The sequence below is a fragment of the Falco biarmicus genome, chromosome 3 (genome assembly GCF_023638135.1).
Source record: "Falco biarmicus isolate bFalBia1 chromosome 3, bFalBia1.pri, whole genome shotgun sequence".
Classification (NCBI taxonomy): Eukaryota; Metazoa; Chordata; class Aves; order Falconiformes; family Falconidae; genus Falco; species Falco biarmicus.
In genome coordinates, this window is record NC_079290.1 from 45,143,736 (window position 1) to 45,170,606 (window position 26,871).

The following is a 26,871-nucleotide window of genomic DNA, read 5'->3' on the forward strand; positions in this document are numbered from 1 at the left end:
CAAGTTAATACTCGTTCTGCCTTGTTCTGAATATAAAAATCGGAGTCATACTGTCCGCACATTCAGTAGTAGCGGTTGTCAGCTTGTAGTAAAGGGTGAAATTGAAATGTGAAATGCTTTCTTCATGTGTATGCGTAACCCAGGTTTTCCATGAAAAAAATATATTTTTTTTGCATGGTGTGTTTTATTCAGAATATAATGCTTCTGAGCAGTTGGTTTAAAAAACTGTGAAGATGGAATATTCTGATGAGATGTCTCTGACTGACTTAGAAATTAAAGAAAATGTTTTTTCTCTATCAGAATACCTCAAAACTAAAGAGTATATGTTAAAGAGAATAACTGTAACTGAAAAGCCAGCAGAGCTCTCTTTTTAATATTCTGTTAAGTTTATTGGGAGGAAATAGTGAAAACTTACTGGGACAAAACTGGAAACAGAATAATAATAGAATTTTGAGGCAAGATGCTTTAAATGTTACAGAGTAGGACAGAACCAAAAAGTCTTTAGAGAGGAGAAAAAGAGGAAGGGACAAGCCTGTCGCTGTATGTACCACCTTCGCGATATACACATGCCCAATTGTTTTATGGTGTGTAGTCTGTCTTTTGCTACAGACTGTCTTGTGCTTAGTTAATACTTACCCGTGTATTCAGATGTTTACAAAACATCTGGGTTAAATTATTTTAAAAGTTGAGGTAAGACAAAAGCTTCCAAGTGCCCAAGGAACTTCTGAAAATGATACCTAGGTTCCCAATAGATTTTCATGGATTTTACATTTTAATTATATATGTATATATATATATATATATATAAACATATATATCAAGTTAGTGTTTCCAAGAATTTTTGATTAGTATACAGGTTTTACTTTTCTTGCAAAACAGCTTGCATAAGTGTGTATCACCAAAATCTACCAAATATCTAAAGTGGAAAGTTTGAAATACTTTGTGACAGAAGCAATGATGTAATATTTGCATAAAAGGTTGTTCTCTGCAGATGCTTCAAGTGTGTAGTTCAGACAGTAAACTATCGTTGCTTTAAAAAATAAAAATGGAACAAAAGTCTTGTTGGCTCAATTATAAGATGTAGTTTTCTTGTATCTTTCTTACCATAAACTGTTAACATAAATTTATTTCAATGAAATTATATTTTTAATATTCTAGGGAAAAGTGAAAGAGAAATTGAACAAGACAAAACAGAAAAAGGTAAGTCTGAAAGTAATATTCTGTTCTGAAATTCAAAAACATTATTTCTGGGAGGACGGATTTAAATCAGATTAAATGGTAGTGAAGCTTAGCTCCTGTGTATCTTACGTAAACTGGAGTTGAATAAACATCCAGAGTGCATCAGCTTTTGTACGTAAACACATGGTACACACACAGTTGTTTCCGAAGCTGACGTGAGTGTATTCCCCTTATGTGGTCACAGGCTGCTGTTAAAAACTTTTGCTGTTTCAGGAGAAAATGTTTGATGTTGTACTCCTAGTTTAGGACTCTGGAGGTCACAGCTTCATCAGGCTCCTCCAGCGCTTGTGGGTGACAGGCAACCTGGGGCTGCCCAGCCCCAAAAGCTGGGTTCAGCGCTGCCTGCTTTGCTAAGCTTGGCGAGGCAGGTGGCATTAAAATCAGTCCTTGTCAGCTCCATGTTTACCCAGTAAGGGTTTCTGTCTGGCTTAGTATGGGTAGGAATATACAGAGGCAGGTTTGGTGGAAAAGAAGGGAGATTTTGCTAAGAGCACTGTGAATCTGTTCTTCCTGTGATGACACTGGTGCTGCCCCTGTGCATTCCCTGTCCCTGGATGAAGTTTGCACAACCTCCTTCACTGGGATCAAGGTTGGTATCTGACCCTAGCTACATCACTACAGCTGGCAATACCCAAAAACCTCAGGGCCTGTGCCTGCATCATTTTCACTCAGGTATGGCCTGTGGAGTAGTGCCTGCCATAAGTAGCTCCATCGCTACTTCTAGATGGAGGAAAAGGGATCCAGCAATTGCTGGTGTCTGCTGCTCCTTTCTCATTCTCTGTTTCCATTTTTCTGTGTGGCTATTTTCTATTTGAGTACTTAGCAATGCTAATATATGATCTTTGGGTAAGGTTTTGTGTATTTGTATTTTAAATACAAGTTTCTAGTATTGGAAAACTTCAAACAGTTAAGTATTAAATATGTCAAATGTAAGCATTACATTTAAGAATAAATATACCATTAGCCAGTTTACCTGGAAAGCAAGGCAATTATATCCACATTCCTATTTATAAAAGGATAGATTTGGCAGGAAATACCTTAGTGCGCTGGGCTTATATACTTGATAGTAGAAAAAAGCCACCGTTATGTGCTAGTTTTGTTGACCTCTTGAAACAGTAGAATAAAATTACATACAGCAGCCATCCAGTATGGGTAAAAAACATTCACAGGTAAAAATAATAGCTTGTTTAAGAAAATGACAATGCACGGATTTACTATTATGCAACATTATTAATCAAACTTTAAGAGAACTTTATGACTTGAAAATATGACAAGGAGCCATAGTCACTTTGCACCCTAAGTGCTTTGTGGTTTTGTTTCTTTTTAAACACTGAGCAACTAAATAAATGGTTCTACTGAGTCCTGCCATGACATTACAGGACTTCTGTAAGTTGGAAGAAGGGCTAGGGTGTTTTTCTGGGGTAAGTTGGTAAAATGTTGCATCCCACAGGGAAAAACAACCCTATTTTTTTTAATGAAATTTGTTTATAGCTGAAATATTTGAATGGCTTCCAAACAATTCGACAAAATTTAAGTTGTGTAAGTTTTCATAGTTCGAACTGGTTTAAGTTTTCACTTTCACTAAAAGTGTCCAGCTGTAGATGTCCTAGTCATAGAAGGTGGTTTAAAGTAATATTGAATTGGGTTATTTTAAATTACCCAAATAAGATGCAGCCATAAATCAATGAGAGATGTATTTAAGAAAATACTGTACCGTGGCTGACTGGCACATGTAGAAAACTCAGAAATCATCAGTGAATGTCATCTCAAGTTATGTGGGTTGAATTTCACCCTTGCAAGCTCTACTTCTAAAGGTATACAAACTACCTATTGATTTACTTACATAATTGTGGCCTGCATCAAGTATAAGCTGTGGGCAGAACAACTGATGTACTTCATAGAAGTGTAGCTCTCAAAGTCCAAGACTGCTGCACAGCACCATGCTGAACTAAATTTGTAGGATAATAGAGTATTAGTGTGTATTTTTGTGCAGAAAGTCAATGAAGAAATTTATTTCTGGTCTTGTCAAAGGGTTGTTTGATTCTAGCCTTTGAATGAAGCCAGAAAACTTCATGATGAAAGGGAGAGGTGAATGATGGAAATGCATACCAAAAATAAAATTATCATTCTGCAGTTGTTTGTTAAGATCAACATCCAACCAATCAACAGTAATTTCAGACAGAAAGCCCTGTAGAATACTTTCTACTGCAAGTGAAATTGTTCTGGAATAACTGCAGCTAAAGATTTATTACAGTCATTAGATTCCGTAGCTTTATTAGTCCCTAAAATGCCTCAGTTTTTATTGTCTGATTGCTTCCCCAGATAAGTTGATTATAGAGGTTTTGCCTGTTCTAGCAGTACAGTTTAGAAAGATCTTTTAATTATTGGAGTGCTACTGGTTTAAAATCGTCTAGATGCAGTTACTTGGTTTTATACGTTCTAAGTTACCATTTGTGGAAGCCGATAAAACAAGTGAATCGCTTAGGCTATCTGTATCTCACCTAATGAAAAACTCCTGTCTTTGTCCTGTTGTTTGGGAAGCTCATCATCATCAAATTCTCATTCAGGCACCCACTGAGAGGCAGCACAATTTCAAAAACTAATTTGGGTAATTATATGGGCCCAGTATAGGAGGGAGGACAATTACTTCAGCAAACTTTGAATTCCAGGTAAAAGTAGTTGATCTGCTAAGATACATGTAGGTTTTTCAGCCCATATCTGAAACTTTAAAACTTGGACTGGGAAGTTTGGAGTATTTGAGGGGGTGGGGTGGGGATTAATAAAACAGAAGGTCACAAAATTCATTGGAAGACCTCTACAGACCGTGGTTGTCGGTATCTACTTATTATTGCCTTCTACAGTGCCCATCCACACGTTCCCAAGAGCATTATTACTAAATTTGTGTCACAGCAGGGATAGGCGACACAGGGTGTTTAGAAAGCAAAGCCTATGGCTCCCCTGGAAGTGGCTTCCTTAAGTTTTGAGTGTTTAAGATGGAGAACTATCAGGAAGAGCCTTTGCTGCGAGTGACTGTGGGATTGTGTGACATGAGGTTTTTATTTCAGATTAGGTTTAGATGTGGCACCTTCCCACCCCCCACCACTTGTCTGTTTTGATCAATGTGGGAGACAAATAAGGAGGCATCATTATATAGTCATAAACTCTAAAGTTGAATAGTTACAGCTTTTATTTAAAACTTACCTGCTGGCAGTAAGCACGACATACAGCCAGTGCAGCAGGGTTGTTCCAGTATAGTTTTCAATTCAAAAGCTGGGGACTGTGTGTCCTCAAGGTGGCTGTGAAGGCTATGGTTTCTCTGGAGTCTTTCTGAGTAACTGACTAAAAGCCAGAGCCCCAGCTGCTGTTTTGCATGCCGGTAGAAGCAGGTGCAAGACAGCAGAAGCCACTGGGAATGCTCCCTTAACATTATAATGACAATAGGAGCAAATAAATAAATAATCTAATGACAAAAACTAAACCCCACTCGAGGTGGTTTGTTAGATAGAAAGCAGTGTCTTTCTGTCCTCATGTTCTCTCAGTGTGCCCTCAGAGAGATTGTGGCAGAGAGATCGTCTCACCATTTCTGAGGAGCTACTAATTTCATTAGAAGACGTGTTTAACAAGGAATACTCACGCTAATAGTGTAATACAGACTCTCATAATCACAGGGGAGGCCATGGCCCCTCTCAATTGACTACAAATCCTACAGCATTAGTTTCCAAACATTAAAGCAAGGCAATATAGCCAGCGTGGAAGCACCCTTCCTCCCAGACCTCCCAGTTAGACCAACCAGGATGTCTGTCATCACTACCAGTATACAGGACAGGTCCAAGGTGCCAGCAGCAGGTGAGCCTGCTCTCCCGCTCCACCACGTTTCCTAGGCTCTGAGCATAAGGGAACAGAAGGCTTAGGAAAGGGAATAGTTAGTATGGGGAGCAAAAGATGAAGGAAATGGAGAAAAGGGCAGCAAGATTGGATGGAAAGCTGCCCGAGCTAGTCCCTGTTGAGATTTCTTCCTGGCCACAGTTACACATCAGCTAACAAACTCATTGTTTGTGGTGTCCTTCTTTCTGGCATATCTATCATGTCTGAATAAAAATCGTTGAATTGTAGAATATCTGCTCCCAACTTTTTACAAGGCACAAGAGTGAGAGATGATTAGTGTTTAAGTGCATGAAAGTGCATACTGGTTTTCAGACAGAAACACTAATTGTTCCAGGATTATTAACAGCAGTGTGATATTATCTCCCACTTAATTTGCTCAGGAACAAAAATGTGCATGTATCCTTTGGTTAGAGGCTCAGAGTAGGTCAGCAAGGACAGAACAATTTATGCTATGAGTTGTGCTAAAGGTACCCCATCCTTTAAATGATCTTTTCAGAAACAACAAGTTTAAGTGGTTACAGTGTATTATAATATCAGAGACCCACTTAAAAGTTGCTTGCGACCTGTTAAAATGTCAAGTGCATGGTGTATCTTTAGGATTAAAAAAACGTGTATTAATCATGAAAGATAATTATGATAGTTTTAAATCTTTTTGTCGAATTCTGGCTAATGAAGTGTGAACTATTTTGAGGTATCGGGCTGATGTCTGATCAGAGTCAGCTCAGAGTGTTCACTCTTCTAGGGGAATAAGGCTTTCCTTAGCCTGGCTGACTGCTTTGTATTTCAGATGAAAATGTGAAATGGAGGGATAATTTCGCCCCCCTCCCCTTTCTCTCTACATGCTACACCCCCCACACACACCCCTTCCCCTTTCCCCCTTCTGTCACGGCAAGAGAGGATTCATTTACTCCATTACAGAAGTATTATTCCTAGTTATTTCTGATACAATATTTCTACCAGTCTGTTCTGTATTACTTCGGACTTATGGTCAGATTTAATATATTTTTGCCATGTACTTACTAGTCATCGCTCTTTTTTTTTTATCCAACTTTTTTCCTTTGTTACTTCATTCAGTTGTTTTGGATGCATTTACTGCATTAATATAATTGGCTTACTTGGCATTTTACACAAGTTTCAAACCTTGTGTTTTGCGCAGTTATACAGGACTATACAGACATTTGAGTACATTTGTCTAGTAATTCTAGAAAAGTTTCATTCCTTAACTGTTATTTCTTTAGGCAGCTTTTTGCATTAGAAGTTGTATCAAGAAATTATATTTGCGTTATAATTCTGTGAATAAAATCAACATAGAAGTTGCAGAATGATTTGCCTTATGCTGTTTGTCTGGGCAGTTACTTAAAAGAAAAAGATCTGCTTCAGGTGAAGATTTACAGAACTTGATTTTTTTAATGTTATTAGCTTTTTGGTTTTACCGAAAAAGCTAATAATAGCACCAGTAGTTGAGATTGCTTTCTGTCACAAGGTACTGTTCTGAATCACTTACAGCTTTTCTAAAATTGTACCACTGACCTGAAATTTTTAGTTGGGAAAACTAATTTTGGAAATGCCTTTCTAAAAATTGATTTTGGATGGTTTCAAGGAAAAGATTCAGTAGTTTCACAAGATGTACTTTGCACTGATTTCTTTGATTTATTCCCCCCCTCCCCTCCAGTGTTTAAATGAAAAAGAGAAAAAGCTTTTATTGCAAACATAGTGTATTTATTTTTTTTTCTTCTGCAACAGTGTGTACTAATAACAGCTACAAAATACTAGTTCATGCATGCATGTGCTGGCTAATAATTAGTGGAGGGATATTTGAGTTTGGCCACTAGATTTGGCTGTCCATCCCCTGCCCAGTCCCTGTCTGCTGCTGTATCTCTGCGTGTCTCAAAGTATATGGCATATTCTAGTCCAGACCTTTAGACCTGAGCAGGATTTCCTCTGATGCTGTTCCTTTGCAGCTCTGAAACTTTCTGTGAGATCAGGTCCTGAAAGGCCGGAATGAACCGTTTCCTGAGTCTTTCAGTGTTCACGCTACTGGCTTCCAAACAGCCTGAGGGGGTAAGAGTTACATCTAACAGTCATGTCAGCGAGTGAGAACAACCTGGATGGGACTCTGTTACGGATCAAGACATCTGCATGTGGCTGCATGTGCTGGTGTGGTGTCCAAACTGCATTATATACAGCGGTCATTGTACAGTCAATGGAGCCTTCAGCTAAGCACCTACTAGGCGTTTACTTCGTGCTGAATTTGCTCCTTATGCTCCATTGACTGTACTGGCTAGATTTCTAAAGGTTACAGCAGGGTTTAGGTATTTACGCAGAGAGAACTAAATTTAGTTCCATTAATTTTAAGCTGTCACTGCACTGGTGACATTCTCCAAGTGATGACTAAATGGATGAACTTTTAGCTAGAGAGCAAAGAGCTGTGCCATCAGGTACTGCTGCTGAGCCAAGTAGTTGTACTGCTTCTTGCTCAGGCTGAGGTAGTTTGCAGGTAATCAACACGCTGCTGCATCATGTGTAGAAATAGGTGAGGTGTTTCTTGCAAGGCATGCTTATGCTCTGTTAGCACCATTTGATGTGGGGCACATGTAATTATGTGACAGTGGGGAGGCTTTGTCACTTGCAGACATCTTTCCTGGAGTCACTCTCATGACTGCTTATAGCCTTAATTATTTTCTGAAGTATGCAGCAGAGACTGAGAGTAGCAGTAGAGTAGATGGTCAGAAACAGGGATTTGGGGCAAGAGAGTTTAGGGAAAAAGACCCTTGAAGAGAAGGGCATGCGCAACAAGTATGTGGAAGAAGAGATATCTAAGAACAAGCTGGGGATAAATAGGGAGAGCTGGGCCGGGGAACAGATTGTGAGCAAGTGTAGAAATGAAAGGAAAGAAACGTGGTATGGCATCAAGGTTGAGAAGGGGAGAGGCTGGAGAAGAGGATGACAGGAGAAGGAAAAAGAAAGGTGATGAAAGGAAGCTTAATGGTTGAGAGATGCTGCAGAACATGAAAGCGTAATTGTTAGATAAATCAGATAATCTGCAACTGATCCATTTGTTTTTGAACTTATATTCTGTTGCTGGCTTAGTGCTAGGAGGAATCTGTCACGATGACTGGCACAGTGACCTTCTGGGGGAATTTCTTTAATTAACAAATGAGAGAATGAAAGTTCCCTGTGCAATTATAGTCTTGGCACTAAAGTGCATTGACATATAGCAGTGTATTACAGAGTATTACAGAAATGGTAGGAAATAAGACTAGGTGGGACTGTGAAGCTTGCTTTGTCTATCCTGTTGACCAAAGGCCTTACCAACTGCGTGCGTTGTTCCTGGCAGACACTTACACAGCTCGGTATTAAAGACTTCCAGTAATCAGAATTCTATGACTACCCTCAGTGATCTGTTCTACTGTTCTTGCTCAGAGATACTAGTTCCAGATGTTCAAGCCAAATTTTCTACTCTAGGAAATTTCAGCCTTTTATTCCTTGTCCTGACTATGGTGAGATAGAAGATAATTTATTCTTTTCACCTCTGTAGCTACTTTTTAGAGTGTTATGTACTCCTCTTCCAGTTGCAAACTCTTTACTGCTACCTTCTTCCCTTTTGTTCTTGCTTGTTCAGGTTAAATGTTGTGTCCCCTCCTCACCCCGATAATTAAAGACAAAACAGTTTTTAAACCATTCTTCAAAAGTGATTCTATCACCTTTGATCATTTGGTTACTTTTCCTTATTTTTCATGTGATGTTCTTGTGGTCTGAAAGAGTATCTAGCAGTGCATTCATTATTTTTCAATCGATATTTATTTCTTTGTCATTTGTAGAAAAAGACTGTCACTCCTTTTGGTGATGACAAGGTGCCTTTCAACATAAAAACATAAAATATGCCTGGTATTTTCATTTTCATATGCCAAAATAGGTATATAAAATAGCCATTTCATCATTTTTCATTGAATGACATGACAGGCTATTAAGTTTACTGCACATCTAATACATTACCACTTCCAAAATATTTTCCTTCTCAGTTTTGTGTTTTGGGGTGGTTTTTTTTCCTTCTTCTTGTCATCTGTGTCTTAATACAGAAGGGACATGAGGTTTCTTGTTGTCACTGGCTGTTGTTTATTCCCCAACAGAAAGAACTAGCATGGAATTCCTTGCAAGACTTCTTCCTAGTTTGCTGCTTTGGCAGCAGAAACTGTTTTCTCTGAGGGAGTCTTCAGCAGTCCTGTGTCAGCAATCCTAGGTAGAAAGCGTATCCATACATCCAAGGCCATTATTGAAAACCCTCAGTATTATTCTTACAAGACCATAGTATGATATATAAAAGAATTACTACCATTTTAATGCTCAGTCTTATTTGGACTACAAATCACCCTAGGAGTTATGTGACTCTGGACTACTTTAGCTATGTTGTGAAATCTGTAAGTCATTGCAGAAAAATGACGTGTTTTTTTCCTCTGAAAACAGATAAGTTAACTTCTTTGTAACATTGAATTTAATATATTGTGTCACATCTGCTAAAAGATTATTACACTAGAAGGGGGCAATGGGTAATTTATTAAAATACCCCTGCAGGGAGATGGTGGGCTTTCTGGTTAATACAGAGGTATGCTTGATGGTTACACTGAAAGCTCCCTGGTGAATTCTTTAACATAGGAGTAGAATGGAAGATGAAGATTATTGCTTGTTATATAATGTTTACTGGTTTATGTTGGTGCCTAGCAGCTGAATAATATTTATGTTAACAGCTCCTTTCCAGCTTTTCATATTGATCTCCTGCTGGTCTAGAGCTGATATATAATTGTACTGAAAATGGATAGATAATACTTTTCGGTAATGGAGGGTAGCAAAAAGATTCTTCCAAGTCAGATATGAGGGGAAAGATGTCATACCTTTGTGCCACAGACTGGTAAGATATTTCATTCTTTTTCTTCTGAACTGTTTCTGTGTCATCTCCTTGTAAATTCAAAGGCATTGTGGAAACTGTCCCACAGGCAGCGTGAGGTTCTTGGTGGGTGGGAAGGCTTCTTTCCTTGGCAACAGCGAGGTTCCTTCGGAGCAATGCTTACGGAGTTGGAGAAGGACCACACAACTGTATGTCTTTCCATGAATACTGAAAGTTAGAAAACTGACAGATAGCTGCTCGCTCTTACTGAATACTGGCCAGTCTTGGATAGAGATCATCATTCATGCCATAAGAGCTGAGAACTGACATTTTAGTTGTGGTTTACATCATTTCTTGTATATACAGCCTCCTACTTAGAGAACAGGAACAAACAAAGTGCTTGGTGATGTCCAGATGGAAACTCCCCAGATGATGTGGCCAGAGGAATGGACATGGCTCAGTTTTCCTGCTAACAACAAATGACAGTCTCATATAGCAGCTGTGAGCTGAGACGATGTAAAAAGGAACTGTGATGGTATATTTTTAGGAAAAAAAAAAAAATACAAAAAAACCTCACCACCACAAACCCCAACAAACCTTTTACATGTTAGGAATTGTTCTTTGCAGCCCCCCTGACGTTATGTCAGAAACTTCTGACCATATCTGTTAGTCACTGTGGACTCAAGGTCCAGGGTGGAGGGATCCCTGCTCTCATGATGAGCGCTGGTTCTGTGGGTTTTGTTGGATTCAAGGGGTATGAAGATTTGGAACAGAGCCAGTGCTGTGCTCCTTAATCATTATCATCATTAACTGAATGAAAATGCAGTAAAGACATTGCTTTCTTATGAAATGGATAATATTAAAGTAAGACCTAGCAAGACTGGAATTGTCCACAGATTGAAATGCATTTCTACTATATTTTCTATGGGGAATGAATAAAAGACATGAAAACCATCTGGAATGGTTAAAAAAAAAAAAAAAGGCAACAAAAGATCTCTTTTGTCACTTCAGTTCTGTGATAACTGCATTCCTTTAATGCATGATTGTGTGCTTGAGTGTAAATGCTTGATTTCAAGTCATAAGGTACAACGAGAACCTGAAGTGGTTAGGGGAGCTAAACTAGTATATTAAAGTATCTGTTTGGTGGTTTGTCCTGAAAAAGGAGTAAACTCCTCTGTGTCAGACAGTTTTTTCCTTCTTAACTTCTTGGTAGCTAATGCCTTGGAAAATTACAGTCATTTCTATTCTAACAAGGATCAACAGGGATACAATAATCCTAATGCACTGCTTCTTTAATACCTTTCCTTTATAGATCTTAATACGTTTTTATATTTAAAGCTTCATACAGCCTTTATGAAAACGTAAATGGAGTTTAGTAACGTAGCTTCAATCCTGCTTAAATTCTATTGCCCTCCTGCCCCTGAAAAGCAATAGCATCAGTTTAACTGTGCATACCAATGCTGCAGAATGGTTTATAAAGGTAATGTAAGAAAAACTCGCTCCGTGCAGAGCTGTCTGACTTCAGTGTTGGACATGACAGCAGAAGTCTTACACAGAAAGAACCAGAGGTAGTCAAGGTTTTTTTTCTCATACAGAAGCAGCGCAGACTCATGAGGTCCTCTAATGCTTGCGTGGGCTTAGTGTTGGTTTAGCATTAACTAAGGCATTGACCTTTCTCTGAGGTTATAACACAGGCAAAGTGATTCGTCTACCGAAAGCTCTGTGTAGGCTCAGCATCTCAGAGAGAAAGTATCATTTCATGAATCATGAGCACAGCTTCCAGTAGCATGTGCTGGCTCTTGTCATTCCAAACAGTGCGCTCCGAGGGCTTGGGAAGCAGAATAAAACATGGCCAGTTCCAGTACCTTGCTATCCAAAATACTTGCTACAGTATTGCAGCAGTCTGGTGATGTTAAGCTGTTGGTGTTTGGGCTTAGCTTTACACATACCACTTACAGCATTCCCTGTTTAAACTTCTACAGAGAAAAAAACAATTTTACTTCTTTTCGTTATATTAATGACTTATTGTCCATGTTGTCCGGGGGGGGGGGGCGGGAAGAACAATAATGCATAATTTAAGCAAACATATGTGCTTCTAATTACAGATACATGTAAGTAGCAGTTACTTGTATCAGCTAATATATATATTTTTTTCCTTACGTGAGTCAGAAAACGTTGAGGTGTTTTGTGGGTTTTTTTTTCTAATGAAGTGTAAAAGCAAAGTTTAGCTATAGCAAATGTGGAGAAAAGCAGTTATCTGTTGTCATATTCTTCAGTAGTGTGTTTGAATTTTTTAACACCTGGTTTACTTAATGCAACCAAATAGACGTTGTTTGAGACTGAACTGCTACGAAGTAAATAGCTGTTCAAGTTGTCACGGTTTACTTAAAATGCATTTGAAGCAAATTGGCTTTACACAATTTACTTCAAGACTGGTTTGCTCCATACCGCCACTGCTCTGCTACTGTGTGGTAGCTTGCTAAGCTGTGGACCACTTGAAAGAGGTTCAGACATTTCAGTGTTAAACCTGTTTTCAGCAGGAAGTTGGACGACGTGACTTCTGAGTCCCTCCTACCCCGAGCAACTATGATTTCTATCAACTCTTTTAATTGCTTTAGACAAAGAAGTAGATACACATATATAGGCACAACTTTAGAAATTACTGACATGTCCCGGTAGTGATATTTTTCATAATACCATATAAATGTGGAAAAATAACAGTTCTCTCTGTTCTTCCATGTCAATTGAACTATTTGGAAAACAGTCGGCTATATGAGATGAAAAATGCTTTATCAGAAACTTGCCTGCAAACTTACAGAGTCTGAATGACTGAAGATTGTTTTTGTCATACAGAAGTCTGTGATTGTAATAAGTACAAAATCAATTTCTTGTCAGTGTGTCTTGAAACTGCCTTATTTGAAACTCATGCACTTTACCAGCACAGTACTGGTTGCTAGTTAAATGTTACTTCAAACAATTGCTGTGAAATACAGAAGAAGTAATGAACTGTGTGTTTTTAAAATCTCTTCTAGCTAAAAAGAAGAAGAAGCCAAAGCTCTTAAACAAGTTTGATAAGACCATTAAAGCTGAACTAGATGCTGCAGAAAAACTACGTAAAAAAGTAAGTTTTGAATTATTTGCTCAGGACTGTAGACAGTGGGCAAAAATGAATAAAATAAAAATTAACTTAGGAAAAGGGAGAATTACTTTTAGATTACTTCCTGTGAAATTAACTTTTTAAAATTAAATATTCAACACGTGTTTGTCCTGCAAGTTTCATTTCTGCTGGATAGTTTATCTTAAATTTTTTGAAGTCACAAGTGTATGTCTGTTCAGGTATGTTTGCCCACATTTAACCTTGAAAATATTTGGCTTAACTGTTGAGTTCCCATCATCAAAAAACTGCTTAAATTAATCACATGGAACAGGGTTAGTTCTGTCCTGTCACTGTTGTCCATTTGAGTACTGAAGTCAACTACTACCATATTGAGAACTTCAATAATATAAGCATGTTAATATGGATCTCGCAGTAAGTGTTCATGTGTTTCGTGAACGTCAGGTAGAAATCTTTGTGGTCGGCATTGTTTCTGTGGGATTCTCTGAGTGTCTGTCCTCCCATACAGCTGTTTAGAGCATGAAGCAGATGTTCCTGCTTCTCATCAGTGGCTGCAAGACCTCAACATCAATCAGTCAATTTTGGTCGTTCTGAATTCAATAACTTGGCTATGAAAAACAAACAAACAAACCCAACAATAAACAAAAGCTCTTCAGTCACTCCTCTGATAACTTCTAATTTTATTTTTTCGTTGGAGTGTTTCATAAAACAAGACCTCTGCAGAGATGGCCCTTTTCCAGATGTGAGGTTAAATAGCAAAGCAAGACTATGTGACCGTTAAAAATGAGAGTCCTTAAGTCTTTTGGATGTAAATCTTGTAAAAACTCTGTTATGCTTCACAGACAGTCCTAGCGCATGGAGAAGAACTACAGGTCTTTGTTGTACCCTGGATTCAAGATACGCTACCCTCAGTATAGTACAATAAAAATTATCTTCATCATTGCAGGTGTAGGATTATTCTTGATTTTCAGAAGACTGACTGTGCAGTTTGAGCTTTGCATTGCCATCTGTGCAGCCCCAGAGTTCCTGTAGGTCTGTGATGGGGCTTCGAGGGCTACTACGTAGAGAGCACTAACCTCCGGCTGCCACTGCTGCTGCTCTTCACTAGGAGCCTTCTGTATGTGTTAAAATACAAAAACCGAAAGCATTTTCATGCTTTTTATTGCTTAAACAATTGGTTGGTCAGAGAACGATATAACAGAAAGTTTTGGTGAGCCTATGGGGTCAGTTGACTGACTCAGATTTTCCTGCCTGTGTCTTTTGCCGAGTTGCAGACGATCATGCTTGTCTGCATACGCAATTAGTAACAAACCAGGCATATGTAATACTTGAAGATAGCAAAACAGTTGTGTATAACAGTCCACTCATATTTATAAAGCTGTAAGAGTTGGAAGTGGCAGCAAGATCTGGTGCCAGATTTTGCCAATCAGTGCTTAGCTCCTGCTTAATGGTGCAGCTGGTTCTTCTCAACTTCTGTCCCTACTTGCTAATCAGCATCAATCATGGGAATGCCATAGTTACATTTGGGCTTTGTATGCAACAGGGAAGAGACACAGGGCGCGTAAGGTGTCCTGAGGGACATGGTTGTGCAAAACGTTTGGAGGAAACAGCCATACAGTGTGGATGAGTCTACAGTATTTCCCCGAGGAAAACTATAGTTACCGTACTGTTCAATATGTGAGGTATGCAGAGAAGAAATTTCTGCATATGTCTAGAACTTCCTTTATATTCTTTGTTACATCCAGTTTGGATTTTGTTATTAGCAATAACAGGTTATTGTCATCTCAACATTTTTTCAAGTCAGCAAAGGCAAAGTGAGTAAAATAAAACCAAAGCTATTCACTTTAACCATGGAAAGTAGATAATATTGTTTCATAAATAATGACAATTAATTTCTCTTAAATAAGCAGGCAATGCCACCAAAAAAATGAGTGAAAACTGTTGATTCAGTCTGCATTTTTTCTTTTCTTTTTGTTTTTAAATTGGGGAAACTAATGTATTAGGTCATGCATCCTTCAGCATTTTTATTAGATAGAATTGCTGATAAGTATCTCCACTTTCCAGGGAAAAGTTGAAGAAGCTCTAAGGGCCTTTGAAGCATTAGTGAATCAATATCCACAGAGTCCTCGAGCAAGATACGGGAAAGCACAGGTACTAAAATAAGCCATAAATGTTTAAAAAGATGAAATAAACCTTTTTTAACAATAGAGTTCTAAACCCCAGTCAGACTTTATTTATAATTTTATGGATGTTACCTAGGGAAAAAAGAATTATGTGATCTGTCATATTGTATCTCTTTCATTCATAGAATCACTTAGGTTGGAAAAGACCTCTAAGAATCGAGTCCAACCATTAGATAACAGCTATCAGAAGATAACTATGTCATTGCAGGTAGCTAGCACACATGTAGGGTTTGGTGGCTTTGGTTTGTTTCCTTTTTTCTAGATCATTGTGAAAATATCCCCATCCCCACTCCTAGCACCACATGCCTTTCTACCAGAACACATATAAAATGATTAAATGTTTCCCAATCCATCATCATCAAAACAAATTCTTTTCCTCATTATGCCATTTGAACAAGAAGTCCTAGGAAAAAGGATATAAAACTAAGCAGCATTGTAGTATTCATAGACCCTGTCCTTCCCCAGTTACTTTGGGAGCTTTTCTCTAACTTTAGTGGGAAGTATTGTAAATAACACAAAACTAAAATATGTCCTGTAGATCTCATGAAAACTGTCAGAGAAATGATAGGAGATAAATCCCAACTAACATCCCACTGCAGGGGCAATAGGCAGAACCTGGCTATTACATAGTCTTCGCTGCAGCTGGTACATCAAAGCATCAGTCAGCTCAGGGCTAAATGCTGCTTTTTGCTTAGTGGCCATAGGGAAGAGGATTTTGAGTTTTTATAGAGAGAGAATGTTAAAGGAACTGAGTAGTTGGGTTTTTGTTCATGTGGAGTGAGTTGTGTTTCAGGTGTTCCCTCAAAAAAAAAAAAAAAGCATCAGAAAATAAGCTCTTTGTTCATAATAATTTTGATCTGTGTTGAGATGTCTCAGAATAGAATAATCCTTGTAATTTTTGTAAATAGTAGGATAATCCCACTGCATTAGGTGTAATAAAAGACTGCTTGAACTCATGCTTTACTCATACAAGATGAGTAAAGTGAAGCCTTCTCTGTAGAAGGGAATTAGGCTGTTACACAATTAATGAGGTGCTTGAATTGGAGTCACAACCAGTTTTCACTTGGTTAATAATAGTCATGCTAAAACCAAGGCCATGATTATCCAAAAAACTCCCACACAAGCACTTGATACACAGCAGACCAAATACTTCAGTGCTCTGTGTGAGGGACAGTCTGCTGAGCTATTTGCCTTCTTACGGTAGGAGACCACTTTGGTTCGTACAGGTAATGGACTCAACTCTGTTAAGTTACACTTTTAATATTTACTTTTTTTTTATGAAACTACTTGTTATATCTAAGAGAATATGCTTCCTGCCTCCTCATTAGCTCACTGCTTTTAGAGAGGACGGCAGATCACTGAAGCCAGCTGTGAAGCTTATTCTCATTCAGAATTCCCCACTCAGTGACACAATTTCATTTGGCCCATTACAATTTATAGTCACCACCTACTACTTTAGTAATACTTAAAAGGTCATACAGACCATGATCTGAAGTCATAACATTTCCTGGGATTGTATAAAAACAACTATAAACTCATTTCCATTTTCAGTAGCCTTTGTTAGGCTCATAGTAGTCTTTTTACTCATTGTGACAAATGACAGCTTTCTTGAGTCCAGTATCTATAAGTTGAAGCTGTTTGCATGAATGGGAAAATCATGGGCTTCACTGACAGATGGATTGTTCTTAGGATTTACATTGTAACATAGCATTACTTTCAAATGAGTATTTATGCCAACATGACATGTTCAAATTTGCTGTTTTTCATCACTAACTAAAGGTAAAACTGCAGAGAAGGGTAAGGGTAAAGGCCAGAAATTCACTGTAAGAGTGTGCTTCTCCATTTCTATGAACCAGCATTGCATCTAATTTTGTAGATTCAGTTTCTAATAAGACATGAGGATTCATTTTTCTGGATCTTTTAGTAGCTTTAAAAGGCAACTGTTTTCTCCAAAATTCTGCAAAAGATTTCATAGTTAAAGTGGTTTTCAGAAATATGAGCAATTCCTGATTTGATTTCCGGAGCTACTCTTAGGCCGGGTGAAGGATATTCCACAGAAATTGTTAACGACTTTCAAGGCTGAAAAGAACAGTAGATAGGTCTTAAACCTTCTTATAGGATTTATAGCATCTATACTGGTGAATTTATGCAGATTTTATGTTGACAATTTTTACGGCCTCTTTTTTTTTTTTATCTTTTACTATTCTTGGCCCTGCTATTCCCTCAAAAAAAGGAAAAACAAATTTCCTAGTGAATGCACACCAGAAAAAGAAATTACTGCTTAAAACTGGTTTCTGAAGTTACCTTTGAAAGCTGTCTGATCAGCTGTTTGGCTGAATAACCATATTGTTTAGTATTTCCCATACTCAAATTCAAAGTAGCTCAAGGAAAAAGGTAAAGGACTAGTGCAAAACGATTCCAGATACTTACTACAACATATACACCTAACACAGTTGAAGCAGTTTCATTTAATGTGTGTGATTGATACAGCAGTGAGTTTATATAGATCAATAAGAGCTGCTGCACCTGCAGTGCTTGTAATGCATCTACACCTCACTCTGCTAATTGACTTAAGAAAGAACGTAAGCCAATAAAAATAGAAGTATCTGGGAAGAATGCATGAAACGCCTGAAAATGCATGTTGGTATAAATAATTAAAAGTAATGGTTTAAAAGTTCAGCATTTGAGATATAATCTTATTTTTTTCAGCTGTGGAAACAAATTATGAAAATTCCATACCACATGTGAAATCTGCTGTAGCTTCCATTAGCTTCACTGAAGCTGTAATTTTACAGTAGAGATCTCGTATCCTTCGGTTTGTTCCTGAACTTGATGAACAAACTTTTAAGTTCTGCAGGAGTCGTAGGGTAGATATTCTATCAACATATGCAAGAGTAAAGCCGATTCCTAATTAGCTTTCTAAGAAAGAGTGTGAATAAATTTGTGCGAGAATATAAGAAAGAATTGTTTATTGTGTGTTTTGATCTGTGTGTTGCTGCCAGTGTGAGGCTTGGTATACAAATAAACCATAGGCAACAATTTACATTTTGTCTGTATTATTAAAACAGATGGTTTAATTTATTTTCCAAAGCAGAAATTATGAATTCTACAAATGAAATCTGTTCTAATGTATGTTTTAGATAAAAATCTTCTCCTGCTTATACTTTCAGACAGTTGGCAGGAAACAAGAATTAACAGTAATTCTAATCTGCCTTACCATAAAGAACAACCAAATCAGTGTTTCATTGTTATGCCAAAATTACATAGAGTGAAGATAATTTTTAAATTATTCCCGTATTCTAACAATTGCAGTTTGCCTTTTAAGAAAACAAAGTTATTTTTAAGACTAATGGATTATATGTGTTCTAGTAATGGTTTTGTGATTCTTTCTAGTCTGAAGATGACTTAGCTGAGAAAATGAGAAGTAATGAGATGCTGCAAAAAGCTATCAACACCTATGATGAGGTGGTTAGTCTGCCAAATGTCCCTTCAGATCTGATAAAACTGAGCTTGAAACGAGAAGCAGACAGACAGCAGTTTCTTGGTAAGATTTGAGGGTGATGTAAAAATTGTGGAGGTTGTGTGAGCAAGACTTTCAAAAGATTACTAAGGAATTAAAAGTGCTGATTCTATTGAATTTTTGGTAGGACTTGTGTTCCCAATCTCTTAATTGCTTTTGAAAAAATATTTTAAAATTCTTTGAATTCCATGTATGATAATAGTGGCTGTCGACAACAGCACACTGGGGGCTATGAGAAGCTATGGGAGGTGGTCAAAAATTTTTATTGTCAGAGAAAGAAGAAAGTGTTCTTTTTCTACTGAAGCTGGGGGAAATCATGAGGAAATTGATGGCATGCACAAAGTAAACATACCCAGAATAAACTTTAAGTAAACACAGAGAAGAATGGAACTGAGCTCAGGGATAACATCTGAAAGTTTAGATCTCAGTTCTGTGATGGATGGGAAATGCTCATGAGTATAAGGCACAGTCGACTTTGGTGGAGAAAAGTGTTCTGTTCCCATGAGCAGGATTTTAGTATCAACTTGTTTTGACCTTGCTGTTTCTCAGCAAGACCTCATCCAGGAAGTCAAGGAATATACTTAATTTTAAGCACATAAAGCATGATTAATTTCATAATGGAAACATACTAGCACCGTTGCCTAACATTAGAAATGCATTTAATTACTCCATCAATTAAGACTAAGTTTATTTTGATATGTTTGCCTAGTTTTGTTAAGTACTTTTGACATTTGTGTATGAGAGTAACGGAAGCTTAAATAATGTTTCTGCTACACTGCGAAGGGTTCTCCACTAGAGGCTACCATAACACTGCATGACACGCGTTCGCAGCGATTTCCTTGCACGGCTGCACCCCCGGTGACAACCAAGCAGCTGAATGTACTGTCTGCACGCATTTTTTTGTCCAAGTCCTGCTTCTTGATAGTTCATGAAAGTGGACCACTTGGCTCTGATTTGGGTTTTCTTTGACGTTGTGTAAGCATCTTACTAGTGTTACTCATGTTAATGTTACTCATAATGTAATTAAGTCTTGTTTCATCGAATTAGGTCGCATGAGAGGTTCCCTGGTTACTCTACAGAAATTAGTTCAGCTGTTTCCCAGTGATACTTCATTCAAGAATGACCTTGGTGTTGGTTACCTCTTGATAGGAGATAACAGCAATGCCAAGAAAGTATACGAAGAGGTGAGTTTCCATTCCAGCCAAGTAAAATAACTATATGCATTCATATGTTCATTCTAAAGATTGCTTGCTTTTAACTTTGTTAGTTATTAAACATTTTGCATGTCGGGTTATGAAGGGTTAATATAGATACGATTTTTTTTTTCTAGTGCAGTTCTTAATTATATTCCAATTTTAATTCAGGTTTCATGATGTTGTCATACTAAATGTTTTTCCTCATAGAGAAATGCAGATGTTTTTCATATGCTTAATAATATTTGGTTTTCTTACACCTTCTGGTAGCCAGGTTTGGAACACATTGACAAATCGTATAGATGTAATGCTAGTTACATTATAGTACAAAAAAAGATGTCTTTTCCGCAAGACAATGAGAGGAGAAATAAGCCTGTTTCTTTACAGCAACACTGTCTCTAATTGTGTGATGAAGCAGTTCCGTACTCACACAGCTATTTAACCTTGGGTTTTTCATGATTTTTACAGGCAGCCTAAATTCTGTTTTTCTTTCATGATGCTTGTAGTGTGAACTGTTCATTGGAGTTATCTTCCTATATAATACTATGGTTATCAGGCTGGGGAAACTTCACTGCCAGGAAGGACCACCACTCTGCTCCTGTGACCTAGAAACCCTGTTAACATCTGGAAAATTCTGACAGATGTGGAGCTTGGCACTACTGGTAGAGCACAAGCTGTCAGCACCTGCTCAGAGATGATCATGTTGATGTTGGCCCACTTGTTGCAGTGCTTGTTAATTACAGGTGTGGTACAGTAATTGGGTAGTTATGTAGACTGAAGATGAGTCAGCATGATTGGTGCCGTTTCCTGAGAATAAAGGCCCGGTTTTCCATCGCCCACATCTGGGAGTCTGAGGGAATTTTCATCTCGGGTCGTTTCTCAAAGAGAAGGAGAATGTTCAACGGCATGGTTAGAAGGAGGAGCCAAACCCTTGTAATACCATCTTTTTTTTTCTCTCAAGTTCCATTGGTAGTCAGATATTGTGAGAATCGTGTTTGCTTTGCTACTTTGGCTACTTTGTAGGTCCCTCCATAAAACATTTCTGTTTGATAATTTTTGGCCTGCCTACAGAATTTCTCAGAGGATTGGAAACATCAGCTTTTAAAGATAGAATATATTAACCAAACATGCTTCTCAGGCTGCAAGGAACTCAAAAGCATACTCCTTTTGGGCAAGATTTTCCTTTGCAATTTTTCAGTATTTTGCTGCAAACAATACAGTTGTTAGAATTTCTCAGTATCAGTAATCACAGGACTTCTTATAAATGGAAGAAGGTAATGAGTTTGTTATATAATTCCTTTGATATTGAGTTTCATATACTTCAGAAGTGTATAATGCTCTGATTAAGAACAGATACACAAAATAAGATCTGGCCTGGTTTTAATATATTATTTTCCATGCTTCCATAGACTTTATCCAGTGTAATTACTCTGTTTTGCAGTTCGCTAACCACTGAAATAGAAAAGATCATAGTGATGTTCTGTCCTTGTAAAAGAGCAACAAATAAATACCTTTTAAAAGGAATTGGATTTATTCTTTTTAAAAATCGTGTTGGTTTTGTCCAATTTCTGGCTAGTCCTCAGGCTGAATTGCAACACAGCAATGTGATTTTTTTTTCTCTTTGTTGTAATTCAGGATAAATTTACATGAAGAATTTTAAGAAAGGAAACTTAGCCAAAGAAACAGGGAGAATCTCATGTGTACCTGCTTTTATTCTTTGTATACTGAAGGCTGCTTACACGATTTTGGGCAGATTGCTTAGGGGCCATATGGTCTGCTCTAGAGGGCTTCGCTCATCTGTTGCAATGCATATTTAAAAAGTGATTGGCATATGGTTTGGAGTTCCTATCATAGGTGCTGAGGTTCTGTGCGTAGTCAATAAAGAGAGGGGCCAAACCATGAAGAGTGGTTCTGTGGGCCTGCAGAAGACATCTTCCTCTTCCCATGATTTTTGAAAAGCCTGGGAAACTTCTGTAGTGGGATCAAATCTTTCTCACTAGTGTAGCACAAATCAGTCATTTTATAGAAAAATATGAGGGAACACAGACAGAGTGTGAACTCAGTGCTGCACAGTAGATGCCTCCAGTATTTTTGAATCTTGGGTTCAGGTTCCCACTGTAAGGATGTTCATACATTTTATTCAAGGGTTCTTTAATGCAGAAGGCATGGATACCTAGGAAGGGAGAGCAGAGGGCAGGACGCATCCCCAAGAGAACATTTCCCTTGTTTGACTACAGGCTCCGCTTTTTACTGACTCCCCTTAGTTCCCATTCTTTTCTTCATGGTTGTCTAATTTCTTGTGTACGTGGTACTTGTTTCTGCTCCTCAGGCAAGTTCCCAAGCAGTTGAACACTCCTGTATAGGAGAATCTGGACTCCAAATTTCCCATTTCCTGGGAATCTGCTAGACTCTTGGGCAAAGGTACCCATGTCCTTCTTTGCTTCCTGCTGTAACATTTTGATCTTACGTTAGTGTTATCAGTCTGTGTTGAGCACATGGAACCAGCTGGACCCTTCACAGACACTGTCCCCTACATTGGGATTAATGTCTGTACCATTTCAGACCAGACTGACTACCTTGCATCATCTCCAAGAACTGAATAGATGCCCAAGGAATCGTAGTGAATTAAATCTTCCTGCTTTACATTTAATAGCTAGTTTATTTATTTTTCATTCAATTATTATTTTCCAGTCCAAGTTTATTCTGTCTTAGCAGCTGTTGAAGTGTTAGTCACATTTTTATTTTGTAAGTCTTAAATAGGATATGTTCCTTCTTTTAGCTACAGAAGCAATGTGTATAAACACTGAACTTCCGATCAAGAGAGTTTTGTAATTACAGCTGTAGTGTAGTATAGTCTAACCAGCATGAAATACACTTTCCTGTTATGCATTTGCCAGAATTTATGCTGAACCACAGATGGAAAATGGTGTTCAACTGGAGAGGGTTTCAGTTTTGCTGCTAATATTAAAGCATTTGCTTTTGAACATTACACTTAGGGACACAAAAACGTAACATTAAAAGTAGTCCTAGCAGAATTTAGAGCTATTTTTGTTTTCAAAGATCTACAGATTATGGTAAGATACAGGGGGAGGGAACTTAATAAGACCGGTTACTCTGCTAATAGCACTTTTTCTGCCTGCCATGCTGAGGCATGTCTGCATGGCTCAGTGCATTATGCAGACACACATAAGCCAGCTCTAAGCTATCTCAGGTACCAAAAGCAGAATATCCACATTAACACAGTACTCTTCCCTGGCTAATTAGCCATTGATAGCCCCAGAGGTTAATTTCTATATTCATGATTAATATTTAATGGACTATGAGCAGTTTAGTAAAACTTATTTCTAAACATAATTAATATTGCATGCAGCAACAGCAACAGCATAATACAATTTACATTAAATACTTCCAGTGTAATTTCTGCTGATTGTATCTCTTCACTTCTCTTTAGGGGCTCTGAATGTAGATCATGTCTTAATGCAACTCGGCGTAGTTTAAATGAACCATAATACAGAAAATTCTATTCTGTCTTAATTAATCAGATAGCTTTATCCTATAGTTAAAGGAGCAGTAATGAAATTATATGGCTAATAAATATTTCTGTCAGTCATTTTATTTCACCCTGCAGGTACAGATTCTTGGTTCAAAATAATTATACACAGAATGCTATAGTTAAAAGGCATGTAAGATGCATAAGGTGGTAGTGTGTTCTTATACTGGGCATTAAGCTCATCTTCACTATGACTTGCCAGGTTCACTTTGTGCTAATAGTATGTCATATTATGGACTTCACACTGGATCTCAAACTGACTCTTCCTTCATAGTAGCTCTTTTCTGCAAAAAGAAGTGAAATACTGATATTTTTAACTCACTCATTTTATGCCCACATTGCACTGATTTTGGTTTTGCTTAGATGTGGTTTGTACATAATGAGGTTTGAAAAGGCAGAGAAATTGGCCCAGAGAACTTGTTATGGTTTTGCTTGTAATTATTTTGATTGAAAAATTAGGTTAGACAGTGACTGGAAAAGGCAGAGGGAAGTGGCTATAATGTATGCAGACATTTTATCCATGGCATAAGCCTAGTGGCTTCAGAAATGGATTTAGACAAGAGAAGTTGCTCATCTGTCCATTGTTTTGTACTTAGCGGCTGCGCTAGGCATTCAGCGGGTATCAGCCTCTGTAGTGCACTGACTGCCAGGCTCCCGTGACCATCCTCACAGATGGGGTTCTCTCCCGATAGGACCGTCCACCCTTGCTGTGGGGAGAGAAGAGGTGTAACAAGATTAACTAGACTGTGATTGGTATCATATACAGCTACAAACGATACTGAGTATATACATCATAGAAGCATGGAGGTGGAAAGTAGATCCAGACATTCTCTAATGTCCCCCTTGGCTGAGGCAGAACAAATGCACTTAAGTTGTCTCAGTAATGTTGGGGTTATATGTTTCAGAACTCACGCCAGCCACCTTCACACCTCCTTTCCCCGGAACACTCCCCCATACACTGATCCTTTCCTACAGCTGTCCCTGTACTCACAAATCTTTCTCTTGCACAGTCCCGCACTTCTGGATATTTGTCTGAGTTTTCCATTCTGGCAAAATTAAGCTAGGTTATCACGTTATCACTGAGTACATTATTTGAATCTTGTTCAGGATATAAAATCTTTTAGCATAATTTAGCACACTTGGTCTGGGTCAAAGAGTGCAGTGTTCAACTATAAAAGAATAATTTATCCATCACACCTTCTAGTGTGAAAGCACGTTGAATCACTACTGCATTAGACCTTGCATTACCTTCTTTCTCCTGGCCTGGAAAGCTCTTCCAGAGAGCACTCCAGTTTACCATTGTGCTGCAAGTGCCCTTTGTGTTTCAGGGTTTGCACAGTCCCATTGCATGATGCAGGCTTTATTTTACAGCATCTTTCTAAATTGCGGTCACTATGTTTTGCAGGAGAGTATATTTTCTCTTTCTAAGACTAGTTTGCCACGAGTAGAAACCTATCTAATTTTAAACTATTTCAGGTATATTTCTACACGATGCTTCCCCTGACTGTGCTGTAGACTTTTTCAAGAGCAGCTTCTTTCCTTCAGATTAGTCAAACCTGGGATAGGTAACTTTTGTTAATGAATGATGTTAATTCTGTAATGTAGCATGCTGTACCTCAAGAGAGAGGGTGGAGAAGCACAGACAACTGAAAAATAAAGTAATTTAAAGAGAGAAAAGAGAAGGAAAAAAAAAGATAATTTGGTTGGAATAATTTTACTTCTGAGACTTTGGAGTTTGGCTTGTAATAGGCTTTTCTGGAGAAGTCCAAAAGTGAATAGGAAAAAGAAAGTACAGCCAAGTATTTATCTGAGTCGGTGATGGAAGAAAATCTCATTGCATCACTAAACAGTAATATGTGCACAGGTTTATTAATTTGCATAATCCATATGTGCATACTTAATTAATTTGCTTTCAAACAGGTTCTAAGCCTGGCTCCAAATGATGGCTTTGCCAAAGTACATTATGGCTTCATCCTGAAGGCAGAAAACAAGATAGCAGAGAGCATACCCTACCTAAAGGTATTTTTCTTTTCTTACCCACAGTAAATGTTTTACCAGTAAAAAATAGAATTGGAATATATAAAATGTGTCAAGCTAAAAGCATACTAATTACAAGTCACAGTTTAAGCTACTTGTTTGATTATATTGCTATATCACTGCCTATGAACTGGAATAAACTTATGCGTTGAGGCTCATCAATTCTTAAACATCGAAGTATTAGTTTTATTAGTGGTTACCCTAAGTACACAGCTGTGAGACTCAAATTGTTTTGAGGTTGGCAGTATGTGCAAACTTAAAGTTCTTGAAAGATCCAAAGAGGGCTTGTGTATACTTCTGAGTGTTTGGGGAGAAAATACCACAAAATAAAACCTTCATCCAGCTTTCTAAAATGCTTGTGTATGTATTTATAGGGTCAGGGGCAAATGTCCATTTCTGAATACACCTCTGTCTTGGGGGATCTGAGGGGAGAGGCCATGGGATTTGGAAAACTGATAACACTTCTTAATTTTTTTTTACTGAAGTATTGTATTTTTATTTATTTGGCTTTTTTTTAAGGAAGGACTTGAGTCTGGTGACCCTGGCACAAATGATGGACGCTTTTATTTTCATCTGGGTGATGCCTTGCAGAGAATGGGAGACAAAGACGTATGCATTTAATATGTTCTTGCTTTAAAGTCTAAACCTCTGAAAGACTGCAAAATCCAGAAAAACCTTTAATGATAGGCAGAGTGTGGAAAACATGAGTAGTTCCATTGCAACAACAATCCAGCATATGTGTGTAGAGGTCAAGATGAGCAACAGCAAAAAAAATCTGCCATTGGATGGCAATACAATTTCTTAGCATCCCTTGCTTTAGAACTGAGCTAAATATTTGAAGCTTGCATGGGGCAATTGGAGCCAAGGGATCAAAATTTTTTCAAAAATTCAATGAAGGTGTTTTTAGAGTCTGTTTTATGCTTCTACCACTTGCAACAAAGATTTTATCCAGAGTTAAAAAAACCCCAACAACAGTTACATGCATATCACTGTATAAAAGTTCTCTCGTAGCTCTGGTGTAATTGTGTTTTGTAAACCTACCTTCTTTCCCAAAGTGACCTTAAGCACCAATGAGTATCTGATAAAAGAAGACCATGGACCATGAGGGGACTGAATGTGTGACCTGTTTTATGGTATTTGTTCAATAATTAGCAAACAGATCAGAAAAGAAGAAATTTGTGCAACAAATCTGTTGTGTGCCCAGCAAACATAATCATATGCCACTGGAAGCCATAAGTGTTTCTAATTTGTTAATTTAAAACAAAAT

The 26,871-nt window shown here is 37.9% G+C and overlaps 1 protein-coding gene across 12 annotated transcripts in view; it reads left to right on the forward strand.

The window, feature by feature from the left end:
- The window catches only part of ASPH (aspartate beta-hydroxylase), a 123,244-nt gene that overhangs the window by 62,560 nt on the left and 33,813 nt on the right, over positions 1-26,871 (forward strand). For all 12 annotated transcript variants that reach the window (XR_008821072.1, XR_008821073.1, XM_056333747.1 and 9 more), the window contains 7 exons: positions 1,159-1,200; positions 13,039-13,127; positions 15,186-15,272; positions 18,698-18,848; positions 19,872-20,008; positions 25,488-25,586; positions 26,124-26,213. Coding sequence is in view for 10 of the 12 variants with exons in the window: in XM_056333747.1 (XP_056189722.1) it covers positions 1,159-1,200; positions 13,039-13,127; positions 15,186-15,272; positions 18,698-18,848; positions 19,872-20,008; positions 25,488-25,586; positions 26,124-26,213 (695 nt within the window). In the remaining 2 variants the exon portion in view is untranslated. The remainder of the gene's footprint in view (positions 1-1,158; positions 1,201-13,038; positions 13,128-15,185; positions 15,273-18,697; positions 18,849-19,871; positions 20,009-25,487; positions 25,587-26,123; positions 26,214-26,871) is intronic.